The sequence below is a fragment of the Antechinus flavipes genome, chromosome 1 (assembly GCF_016432865.1).
Source record: "Antechinus flavipes isolate AdamAnt ecotype Samford, QLD, Australia chromosome 1, AdamAnt_v2, whole genome shotgun sequence".
In the NCBI taxonomy this organism is placed as follows: domain Eukaryota; kingdom Metazoa; phylum Chordata; class Mammalia; order Dasyuromorphia; family Dasyuridae; genus Antechinus; species Antechinus flavipes.
In genome coordinates, this window is record NC_067398.1 from 613,903,052 (window position 1) to 613,915,095 (window position 12,044).

At 43.8% G+C, this 12,044-nt stretch overlaps 1 protein-coding gene across 1 annotated transcript; it reads right to left on the reverse strand.

The window, feature by feature from the left end:
* Positions 1 to 5,059: 5,059 nt before the first annotated feature.
* Positions 5,060 to 11,181, reverse strand: LOC127544412 (uncharacterized). The gene is made up of 3 exons (XM_051971034.1): positions 11,084 to 11,181; positions 9,447 to 9,496; positions 5,060 to 7,291 (listed from the first exon to the last, which is right to left on the reverse strand). Exons 2-3 carry the CDS (start codon positions 9,475 to 9,477, stop codon positions 6,528 to 6,530), a joined length of 795 nt encoding a protein of 264 aa, XP_051826994.1. The 5' UTR covers positions 9,478 to 9,496; positions 11,084 to 11,181; the 3' UTR covers positions 5,060 to 6,527.
* Between the last annotated feature and the right edge of the window lie 863 nt (positions 11,182 to 12,044).

A 12,044-nucleotide genomic window follows, 5' to 3' on the forward strand; every position in this document is an offset into this window, starting at 1 on the left:
TTATTCTGGAAAAGCTGGATGAGAGACATCCATGATAACTATCTTCCCCTCTCCGTCGTCCTCTTCGTGTGGTCCCCAGTTCCTCTCCCTAGTGACCCCCATTCTGACCCCAATTTGTTTCTCCTTTTTTGCTCATATTGGACTCTTGCATGTTTCATCGAATTGAGAGTTGTTTCTTCCGGAGTGTAAGCCATGGAATGCCAACTAGTTGGTCAAATCCCGGGATCCCCGATTCCGACACTCGGCAGCCCCCTGCTGCTGACACCGCCTGCAAGTCACGTGTCTCCCGTCCTCACTCTGGACCGCAATAGGCCCCGCCAGCTCTTCAGCCCTTTTCAGCTGAAGCAGCTCCAGAAGATGAGACCTTTGTCCCTTTGTCTCAAACGAATGTGGGTCTGGACTGCTTGAGGGGAGAAGAATGGGAGAATGGCCCGAAGGCCTTGGGCCTGGACAGTGCTCGAGTTCCATGGATACCACTGGCTGCCGGGTGGCAGTTGAGGCTCTGTGACGACAGGGCTTCCCAGTCGGAAGGTGGTACATGACCTGATGCTAAATGAAATGAGCAGGATGACAAGGTCATTGTATGTGGCAACAATAAGATGATACAGTACTCCATACTGATGGACGTGGCTCTCTTTTAAAAGGAGATGATTTGGTGATGAAGAGAGCCATCTACACCCAGAGAGAAGACTGTGGGAATTGAGTCTGGATCACAACATAATATTTTCATTATTTGGTTCGCTTGCATTTTCAGAGTTTTGGTTCCGGATCTGATTTTTCTTGTGCAGCAAAATACTTGTATGCTTACATATATTGCCTTAAGCGTCATATTTTCACATGTATAATATATATTGGATTGCCTGCCATCTAGGGGAGAAGGGACAATGAGTGCAAGCTCTTCCTGGACTTTTCTGTTAGTTTTCATCATATACAGTCCCGTGCTGCTTCCTATATGCCCCTGAGCGGGGCACCTTTAAGTCCCCAAGTCCCGACTCCTACATTCCCTCATTGAGCTCCCAGACAATTCTGAAGGCTCATTAAAGGCCCATTCTGAAGCCTAGCTGGAAGAGTACAACATTCTTAGGGAAGGATTGCCAGATGGATTGTACACAGGGGCCCCAGGCAGGGGCTTCAAAACTCTTTTCAAAGCCTTCCCTTAGAAGAGTGAAAACGTCTCTAGAATTGTTGCTAAAGGAGATCATGCTTCCAGGAGGCCACACTGTTCCCCTTTGAGGAAATAAAAGCACAAATTGGGGGGGGGGGGGGAAAGTTCTTAGAAATTTATTCTGGAAAAGCTGGATGAGAGACATCCATGATAACTATCTTCCCCTCTCCGTCGTCCTCTTCGTGTGGTCCCCAGTTCCTCTCCCTAGTGACCCCCATTCTGACCCCAATTTGTTTCTCCTTTTTTGCTCATATTGGACTCTTGCATGTTTCATCGACTTGAGAGTTGTTTCTTCCGGAGTGTAAGCCATGGAATTCCAACTAGTTGGTCAAATCCCGGGATCCCCGATTCCGACACTCGGCAGCCCCCTGCTGCTGACACCGCCTGCAAGTCACGTGTCTCCCGTCCTCACTCTGGACCGCAATAGGCCCCGCCAGCTCTTCAGCCCTTTTCAGCTGAAGCAGCTCCAGAAGATGAGACCTTTGTCCCTTTGTCTCAAACGAATGTGGGTCTGGACAGCTTGAGGGGAGAAGAATGGGAGAATGGCCCGAAGGCCTTGGGCCTGGACAGTGCTCGAGTTCCATGGATACCACTGGCTGCCGGGTGGCAGTTGAGGCTCTGTGACGACAGGGCTTCCCAGTCGGAGGGTGGGACCTGGTGGAAGCAGGGTCTCCCATTGCTGCTCATTGCTTGAAGCAGCATTATCCTCTGGCCCGCTTGCTGGAGGACTCAATTACTAGAATAGACCAAGATTGCTTAGCTAAAGCGGTTCTGGAAATCTTCCACCCGTGTGAGGCTGTTGGCCCTTTCTAAATGGTAGGTGGCAGGTTACAGTTAGTACTGAGGAGAGGGACCAGCCTGAAGGCCTTGCTAGCAAGGGTGTCCTAGTGGAAGAAATGCATCTGGACTGATGTGAGGTGGTGTGAAAAAGGGACTGCGGGGGACCAGGGCAAGGTCTCAGAGGCTCTATCTAGGACCTTAGGTTTTTGTTTCAGGACATCACAAGATCCCTATTCTCAGAGGATTGTAGCACAGAAAAGTCAGAGCCTAGCTCTAAATTTCAGGCAGTCACATGATCCCTGTTTGTAAAGGTCAGTAGGGGAGAAAAATCAGATCCTAGGCCAAAATTTCAGGCAGTTCATATGACCCAAAAAACCTAGACAGCCTTGCTGGTCATTGGTCAGTGGTTGCTTCCTTTTCAGTCCATCCAATGAACCCGAGCCTTTTGCTAGTTAAGCCATTCCCTCTTTCCCACCTGGGGCCCCACACCAGGCTGCTCCCTTGGGGTGCTGGCACCTTTCCTTGCAAAGACTGAATCCATGCTTTCTGTGGGCATCTGGAGATGCCTCCAACTAGCCCCTTTGAGCCGGGGGGTCGCACACAGATTCCTGCTTCTTTCCTTCGTCCTGGTTTTTTGCCTCGGGATCGGATTTTTTCTTCCACAACCTGAGAAATGTGGTTAAGTGGGTAAAAGAATTGTAATGATTTCATTTTGGTCACTTGCTGTCTGGAGAACATGAGATTAAGGGAGTGAAAGAGAAACATTGGCAACAAAGTTTGACAACAATGAATGTTGAAAACGATTTGGAACAATACGAATTTCAAGATTGAAAACAAATTTTAAAATACTAGATGAAATCTTTCCAATGGAAGATTTCTTCTGAACTCTTCTCTCGTTTTCCTCCCTCCCCTTTTATCTCAATCTTTTTCCTCTGTCTTCCCTTCCTCCCTCCCTCCCTCCATGCTGCCTGTTCTTTCTCCTTCCTTCCTGCCCTATCTCCTGCCTCCCCTCACAATCAGCCCTAGGTGGATATCTTTCCAGTCTTTTCCTGAGCTGCTGACGTGTCTTGTTCAATTCCATTTTTAACACACTCATATTTGAATTTCTTTCTTCCAAAATTTTCCCTTTCATCTGAGGGTTTTTGAAATTTGGCACTATTATTCCTATGTCTTTTCCACAATGGATTTCGTTGAAGTGGTTGGAAATGGGGATTTGTTTTTCCTATTTCGACATTTTCTCCTCATTTATCATTCCAGGACAATATTCCCAAATTATTTCTTGCAAGGTTCTATTTTTGGTCACACTTTTCAGTAATCAAGTTATTCAGTTTTCTCTTCTACTAATATTCTAATATGTTCTCCAGATCTGTCGTTTATGTTTCACATTCTTCTATTTGTTTCCAATGTTTACAATTGGTTTTGTTATTTCTTGATTGTTCTACATTTCCCTGGCTTCCCATTACCAATCTTCAGTTTTCAAAGAATTATTTTCATCTCGGGACTCCTTTCCTCCTTGGCAAGTTGGTTTCCTTTTTTTTCCCCATATGCTTTTGGTTTTTCTTGGAGAGATTTTTTTTGGTTACATTTTCCTCTATTTGATTTGATTTTTTTTAATTCTTTTTTTGAGTTCTTCTACACATTTTCTTTGGGGTTGCAGCCATTGCACATTACTCTTTGGGGTAAAAGCTTTTTTTACTGAAATGGCCTCCTCTGAAGATAAACTCTCGTTTTCCCTGTTCCCGTAATATATTTCAATGGTGGGATTCATCTTTGCAGATGCAGTTTTTAAAAAAGAGATTAAGCACCTCTAACTGTAGTGTGAGAGGAAGGTTCCTCAAGTTTCCCTTCAGTGTTTCCCTCTGACCAGTAATCCCCAAACTCCAAAAATAGGAACCCCAAAGCAAGAGCTCCCCTCTCCTGCAAGGACTGGTAGCCAGCTGCATCCCTGGCCCACTGCCTCTGTACCCATTGGGGACTGGTTCCTTCTTCGAAGGTTCTTCTTTTGGTCCCACTTTTCAGGTAGTCCAGTTCTACATGGTTCTATTTTATTCTAATCTCTTCTCCAGATCTTTTATGTTTCACATTGTTCTATTTATTTCCAATATTTCCAATTTGTTTTATTTCTTGATTGTTCTGCATTTCCCTGGCTTCCCATCGCCAATCTTCATTTTTCAAAGAATTATTTTTTCTTGAGATTCCTTTCCTCCTTTGCAAGTTGGTTTCCTTTTTCCCACATGCTTTTGGTTTTTCTTGGATTTTTTTTTTTTTTTTGGTTACATTTTCCTCAATTTCATTTCATTTGTAAATTCTTTTTTGAGTAGTTCTACATATCTTCTCTTGGTTTGCAGCAATTGCACATTTCTCTTTGGGGTAAAAACTTTTTGACTTAAGTGTCCACCTCTGAAGATGAATTCTCCTTTTCCCTGTTCCCATAATACATTTCAATGGTGGGATTCTTCTTTGCTGATGCATTTTTTAAAAGAGAGGTTTAGCACATCTAATTGTGGTATGGGGCGAAAGTTCCTCAAGTTTCTCTTCAGTGTTTCCCTCTGACCAGGAACCCCAAACTCTCTGACCAGGAACCCCAAAGCAAGCTCTCGCCTCTCCTGCAAGGACTGGCAGCCAACTGCATCCATGGCCCACTGTATCTGGACTCATTGCTTCCTTCTTGGAAGGTTCTGTTTTGGATCACACTTTGCACATAGTCTAGTTCTATACTTTTATTCTATTCTAATCTGTTCTCCAGATCTTTTATGTTTCACATTCTATTTATTTCCTTTTTTTTTTTTTTTGAAATTTTATTTAATAATTACTTTATATTGACAGAATCCATGCCTGGGTAATTTTTTTTTACCATATTATCCCTTGCACTCGTTTCTGTTCAGATTTTTCCCCACATTCTATTTATTTCAATTTGCTTTGTTATTTCTTGATTTTTCTGCAATTCCCTGGCTTCCCATCGCCAATCTTCATTTTTCAAAGAATTATTTTCATTTTGAGACTCCTTTCCTCATTGCAAGTTGGTTTCCTTTTTTTCCCATAAGCTTTTTGAGGGGTTGGTTTTTTTTTTTTTTTTTGACAGGTTTGTTTTTGGTTACATTTCCGTCCATTCCATTTGATTTTAAATTCTTTTTTAAGTTCTACATATTTTCTTAAGGGTTACAGCCATTGCACATTACTCTTTGGGGTAAAAGCTTTTTTACTTAAGTGTCTGAAGATGAACTCTCCTTTTCCCTGTTCCCATAATATATTTCAATGGTGGGATTCTTCTTTGCAGATACATTTTTGAGAAAAGAGATTAAGTACCTCTGTGGTGTGCGGGGAAGGTTCCTCAAGCTTCCCTTCAGTGTTTCCTTGTGACCAGTAACTCCAAAACCCCCAAAACAGGAACCCCAGAGCAAGGGTTTCCCTCTCCTGCAAATACTGATAGCCAGCTGCAACCCTGCCCCACTGCCTCTGTACCCATTGGGGGCTGGTTCCTTCTTGGAAGTTTCTTTTTATGGTCACACTTTTCTGGGAGTCAATTTCTATGCATTTCTATTTTCTTCTAATCTGTTCTCCAGATCTGTCTTTTAGCTTTCACATTGTTCTATTTATTTCCAATACTGCCAATTTGTTTGATTATTTCTTGATTTTCTGCATTTCCCTGGCATCCCTTTGCTGATCTAAATTTTTCAAAGCATCATTTTCATCTTGAGATTCCTATCCTGGGTTGCAGGCTTGTTTCCATTTTTTTTCCCCCATATGATTTTGTTTTTCTTTGGAGTAATTTTTTTTTTTTGGTTACATTTTCCTCAATTTCCTTTGATTTTTACATTCTTTTTTGAGTAGTTCTATTTATTTCCTTTTTGTTTGCAGCAATTGCACATTTCTTTTGAGGGTAAAAACTTTTTTGCTTCAATGTCCACCTCTGAAGATGAATTCTCCTTTTTCTTGTTCCCACTATATATCTGAATGGTGGGAGGCTTCTTTGCAAGTGCAATTTTGTAACAAAGAATGTTAAGCACCTCTAATTGTGGTGTGTGACAAAGTTCCTCAAGCTTCCGTTCAATGTTTCCTTTTGAGCAGGAAGCCCAAAATCTCTGACCAGGAACCCCTAAAGCAAGAGGTCCCCTCTCCTACAAATCGTGGCAGCCAGCTGCATCCTTGCCCCACTGGCCCTGTACCCACTGCCGGCTGGTTCCTTCTTTCCAGGGCCAGGTCTTCAGGTAGTCAGTGGCACCGCTGGGCCCGGCTGCCATCCCACTCAGGCCAGCTTCACTCAGGCCTCCAGCTCTCAGACTTCAACTTGACTCTCAGAGAGTTTGGGAGATAAAACACTCTGTGCTTCTGCTGAGGCTCCAGCCCCTCCCAGCTAGACCAGGAGTCCCCACTTCTTCTGTGGATTTAGCCCCCACATGTTGCCACTTCAGACACGTTCACGTCCAGCCCAGAGGCTTTCTTCACTTTTTTGGTTGGTCTGGAGGACCCCTGTGCTACCTCGAATCTTTGATTGAAAGGGGTCCCTTCACACATTTCTTCTCTTTGGGGGGGAGGGGGAAATGGGGAGAGCTGGAACTGGAGTCTAGGCTCCAAGCCCTCCCTACCGTCCTCCAGAGAATAAACTTCTCCAAAAGCCCCGAAAGCGACCTCGGTTTGTCTCTGGGCCTTGTCTCTGGGCGCTTGAAGAGGATTGCTCGCGGTCCGTCCTCGGAGTTGTTTTAGACTTGGCATCCAAGGCTGGCTGGACTTTGCCTCTCCTTTTCCAGAGCCCTTGCCTGCCTTTGGCGGGGGAAGAGGCTGGGCTCTCTTGTTGGCCTTGAGCATCTTTGCCTAGGGGCCAATTGAAGGAGGGCTCGTAGAGCATTTCCTGGCACGTGGTGTATTCTGTGGGAGGGGCTGGATGCACTTTCTTGCTGCGTGGATCACCAAAGGTCTTTTTGATCGAGATGACTCGCGTTTGTTCTTCCTCGGCTTCAGACTCGTCCCCTTGGTCCCATTTGGAGGAGGCTTCCGAGGTGATCTCGGAGGAGGATGTCTCGGATCTTGTGTCCCTGTGGCTCTTGTCAGCCCAGGCCTGCATGACTTTCTCCAGGACCCTGGGCAAACCAGGAGGGAATAGTTCCTCCAGAACCAGGGGAACTTCCAGTGAACTAGAAGGAGCCGCCAAAGCTGAACTTGGCCCCCAGGATGAGCCCGCTACCTCCTCCTCCTGCCTTGCTGAGGCGGCAGCCGGGATGCCGTTCTGGCCCTCCACATCCAGCACTTGCTCATCACTGCTTGAGGAGCAGGGAGTAACCCGATGAGGGGGACCTGGGAAAAGGGATTTGGCCTTCTGGAAAAAGCTCTTCTCCTCCGGGACCAAGTCTGTGAATGAAGAAGGGACCATATGAACAAAGGGGAAGGAATCGGCAAGCAGATTTGGGCGGGGGAAAGATAGGAGCGGCTCACGGTTTAGGATTTACCCCCAGGGATCCCTGGCCTTTGGAGGACAACCGGACCCTTGTCAGTGTGCTCTTGCATATGCTCTCCCTCGTTCACATACTGGGAGGAAGCCCAAGAGACAACTTCATTCCTTCCTATTTTTCTGGTAACCCTCTTGTTTGTACAGTTGTTTGTAGGGGCTCACCGCCTTAGACTGGGAGCTCCTCCGGACCAGAGCCCGGCTTGGGCCATTCTTTGCATCCCCCCAGTGCTTACTATGGAGCTTGGCCCACAGCAGATAATGTGGATTGACTCTGGCCTCCATTCATTCTTCCCCCTTTCTCACTTTTCTAAACTCTGCACTGTCATTTCTCACATTCTCATTCAGTTGAGTTTTACTAATTAAAATGCAAAATTACTCTTAGAACTTCCAAAGTACAAAAGGGAAGATATTTTTGGCTTTTTATTGAATTTCTTGAATATTGTCCCCTAGTTACATTCACATTTTTTCCTTTTACATTTGTTTTTAAGATTTTTGCTTTCTAGCTTCTTTCCCGGATTCCCACCCACAATTAAGAAACCACATTTCAAACTAGGCAAACTTTTCCATCAAAGTTGTGAATAAAAACATACATCTCCCACCTTAATGAAAAATAAACACCTCAAGAAAAATTAAGTGAAAAGTAGAGCAATAAAAAGAGAAATAGAGAATGCTTCTATCTGTATTCAGATATAATTATTCCTAATCTGTGAATCGATAGGATTTTTTGTTTGTCTAAGTCCTTCAGAGGAGTTGTAGATGATTGTGCTACTGGGAAAAACCAAATCATTTTCAAATGGTCACCCCAGAACATTGCTGTCACTTCATATATGGCACATTTCACCCTCTTCAAGGAAGACTTTGCAGGGTTTTTTTTCCCCCCCTGAAAACATTCTGCTCATCATTTCCCAGAGAACAATGATATCTCATCAGAGAAATGGGTTTCAAAAATGGTTTTTCCATTTACCGTTGATAATTGTATTCCCCCTCCCCCCCCATTTATTCTCTTTCTTTTCAGTCTCTTTCCTCAAAAGTGTTTCATTACTGATCAATGACTTGCCCAAAATGACCTGTTCTTTTATCATCTTCCCCTTCCCATATTCCATTCCCCTCCTATTTTCCTGCAGGCTAAGAAAGAGTTCCATGGCCCTATTCAGTATTTATGGTGCCTCCTATTTGAACCAATACCACTAAGAATAAGGTTCACTCAACCAACTTCTCCTCTCCCTCTTCCATTCGATGAGAAAACTTTTTTCTAGCCTCTCTTTCTTATGGTAGATCATTTACACCATTCACTTCTCTTTTCCCCTCTTCCTGTACATTCCTATAGCAGTCCTTTCCATCATTTTAAAAAAAGATATTATCCCTTCCAATTCCACTCATACCCCTTACCCTCTGAGTGTGGATACTCCTTTTACCTCTCAGAATATTGATCATGTCCTAAGCAGTTGAAAGCATCCTCCTAGGTCGCAATGTTATCACATCAAGCTTAACCACTCCCATGTGGATTGAACCTGCTTCAGTCTCTCACTTGAGCTCTCTTCCCAAATTCCCACATCATCTCTCTTGAACATTTTGTCCCATTTGCCCAACTGCACCAGAAGCTCCAAGTGTCCAAAACAGAACCTGTTCTTTGTCCTGCACTCTCTGCCCTCTTCTGAAATTCCCTTTTCTGTCCACCAGGTGTGCCGGCTCAGGCAGCCACCACTCTTCCCTTTGCTTAGCCCACATAGGATCCATCGAGTTAGGCATCTTTGAATTCCTTACTCAACCTGTTTTTTTTTTCCGCAGAGGTCTTCTTTTCTTCCCTCACGGAGCTAGCAACCAGTTCACCCTGTTCCCCTGTCTCCTAACCTCTTCTGTTAACCTGATTGTTCCATTAGGATCATGCCTTGACACATTACTTTTCTATCCTCGAGATGGATCTGGCATATTCTTGTTTGTGAGCTTTTGGCCTTTCCTCTTAGAATGAATTTTGGGGTGTCTCTTCCTCCTTTAATAGAGTGACTGATAAAAGAACAAGTATGACTACATGTTTGTTGATTAATTGATTCTCACCGTGGGGCAATATCTGAGTTTTCTTCCCCATGTTGAAGCCGAGGGAATTCCTGAGGGAAGAAAATGTCAACAAATTAACACTAAGCTTTGGTTCCAATAACTACCCCATCTTCCCAGCTAAAGGAGCAGCAAGCAGTACAAGAAAGCCCGGACAGCTCACTGGGCACAGCCCAGCTATGGCCTTTCATCATCCTATGTGTTTTTACAGTAGAGCCAGCCTCAACACAATTGATAAAAATCTTTTTTTTTCCATTTTATCCAGTTTGATCCATTCCTAAAGATCCCTTTCCCTGTTTCCCCCTTTCTCCATCCCTTCTTTCCTCTCTCCTCATCATTCAAAGGAATCCAAAGGCAGCAACTGAGAAACTCCCTTCTATGTCAATAGAAAAACAAGAGGATGGAACCTTGTAGGCAAAGTGTCTGTCAGTAGAAAGCAGAACCTGTAAAGTTCATTGGTTTGCTGTGGCGGGTAACTTCTATCACACTACCCAAAGCACAAAATTTCTGAGAATCATTCCAATTTTCTTTGATTTCACAACATCCTATGGACCTGTCAGGCTTACTGTCCATGGGCTCCCATCCCTGCTGCTGCTTTCCCCAAAGAGTTCTCTCCTATTTGTATTCTCAGATGCACAAGACCTAAGGCCAAAGTCCTAACTACGGTGTGGGCCTACCCTGGACTAACCTTTCTTAACCCTTTCAGTGTTTTGAAGCACACGACCTCTCTAAGAAGAAATGACAGATTGGCTCCCCAACTACAGGAGAAAGGGATTTTTTACACCTACATTGGATATCTCCAGGTACAATAAATAAACTTGTCCACCTCCTCTAATCAAAAGAAAATGGAAAACATATACATTTTGAGATTGCAAAGAATTTGTTTATGAATTTGAAATATGGTTTGGAGAAAGATGGAATAGTTGTCAGAGTGTCAATTGTCAGAACGAGGTGAAGAACTCCTCTCCTTTCCACCCAAGGGGATGCACACGGTTCAGCTTGATTCCCCAATGGATGGAATTGTTTGAATGCTCTAACAATGAGGATTTGGAGGCAGTCTTGAGGTCATCTCAAGGAGAAAAAGAAAGAGAGGAAGCACCTCTCTTCCATCCTTTCCACTGTCCTCAACAGCCTTTCCCAATATACCATCTCGTTGGATCCTTACAACCACCCAGTGAGGAAATGGAGGCAAGCAGGTGAAATGGTTTGCCTCAGCAACACTCAACTCTGTGTGAGGTTGAATTGGAAACATAGGTCCTCCTAAGCCCCAGGCCCATGTCTTTGTTCTACATAAGAACAGAGAAGCTTCTTCAGGATAACAACAAAAGCTATTTTCTTTGGAAGTGAGTCTCTGATGGTTTGAGTTACCGCAACAGAGTCTACAGAAGAGGGTTCTCTCTTATGATCTCAGTTGTATCCTAGCTGCTCCCCCCATTGAGTACAGAGGAACCACCATCTTGTCCATCTCCTATTGCTGGTACAAGGTATGTCTCTCAGATCTCTAGAAACCATGACTTCCCACAAAATTACACACCTCACCCCCCCCAAAAAAAAAAAACCAACGACCTCATTCTTCCTTCTATACATATTTGGCTAACCCCATCCCCAGGATAGTCTATATCGTTCGTAAATCCTCCTACCTCTGAGAGCTTCTCGAAGATGCGAAAAACAAGGCAATCCCTTAGTGGGTGAGGAATCAGGATATGGAACGAACAGACACACACAAACAAAAAAACACACACACACACACACACACACACACACACACACACACACACACAGTCTCTCTCTTTCTCTCACTCTCCCTCCTTGCACTCTCTGTCTCACTCTGTCTCTATCACACTCTCTTCTATTTCTACTTTTTCTATTTCTATCTTTTCTCTCAATGTCTATCTACTATCTTCTCTATCTCTATAACTAGTATCTCTAATTTCTCTTTCTCTAAATCTGTCTCTATCTATCGCTATCTTCTCTATATATCTATCAATTTTCTCTATCTCTAGCTCTATCTACTTTATATCTATCTCTATCTACACTATATCTAACTCTATCTTCTCTCTATCTCTATCTATTCTATATCTATCTCTATCTTCTCTATATCTATCTCTATCTACTCAATATCTATCTCTATCTACTCTATATCTATCTCTATCTTGGCTATATCTATCTCTATTTCTCTATCTCTATCTCTATCTCTAGCTTCCCTATATCTATCTCTATCTTGTCTATTATCTATCTCTATCTTCTCTATCTCTATCTCTATCTCTGTCTATATCTATCTCTAATTACTCTATCTCTATCTCTATCTTCTCTATCTCTATCTCTATCTCTGTCTATATCTATCTCTATCTTCTCTATCTCTATCTCTATCTACTCTATCTCTATCTCTATCTACTCTATCTCTATCTCTATCTACTCTCTATCTATCTCTATCTATTACCCTTCTCCCTGTCCCAACCCTCTCCTTTCTTTCTCCCACAACAATCTTCCCTCCCACTCCCTCCCTCTCCCTCCCTTTCCCCACCTCCCTCCCCTCCCCTTCCCCGTCCCCTCCCCCTACTCCCTCTCTCCCTCTCTCGCTCCTACCACCTCTCTCCTTCT

Coding starts and splice junctions, on each gene's coding strand:
- LOC127544412 (XM_051971034.1), bottom strand. CDS start 9,477: ATGGGGAAGAAAACTCAGATATTGCCCCACG. Junction 7,292..9,446: donor AACTCAGATATTGCCCCACG/GTGAGAATCAAT, acceptor CTTCATTCACAG/ACTTGGTCCCGGAGGAGAAG.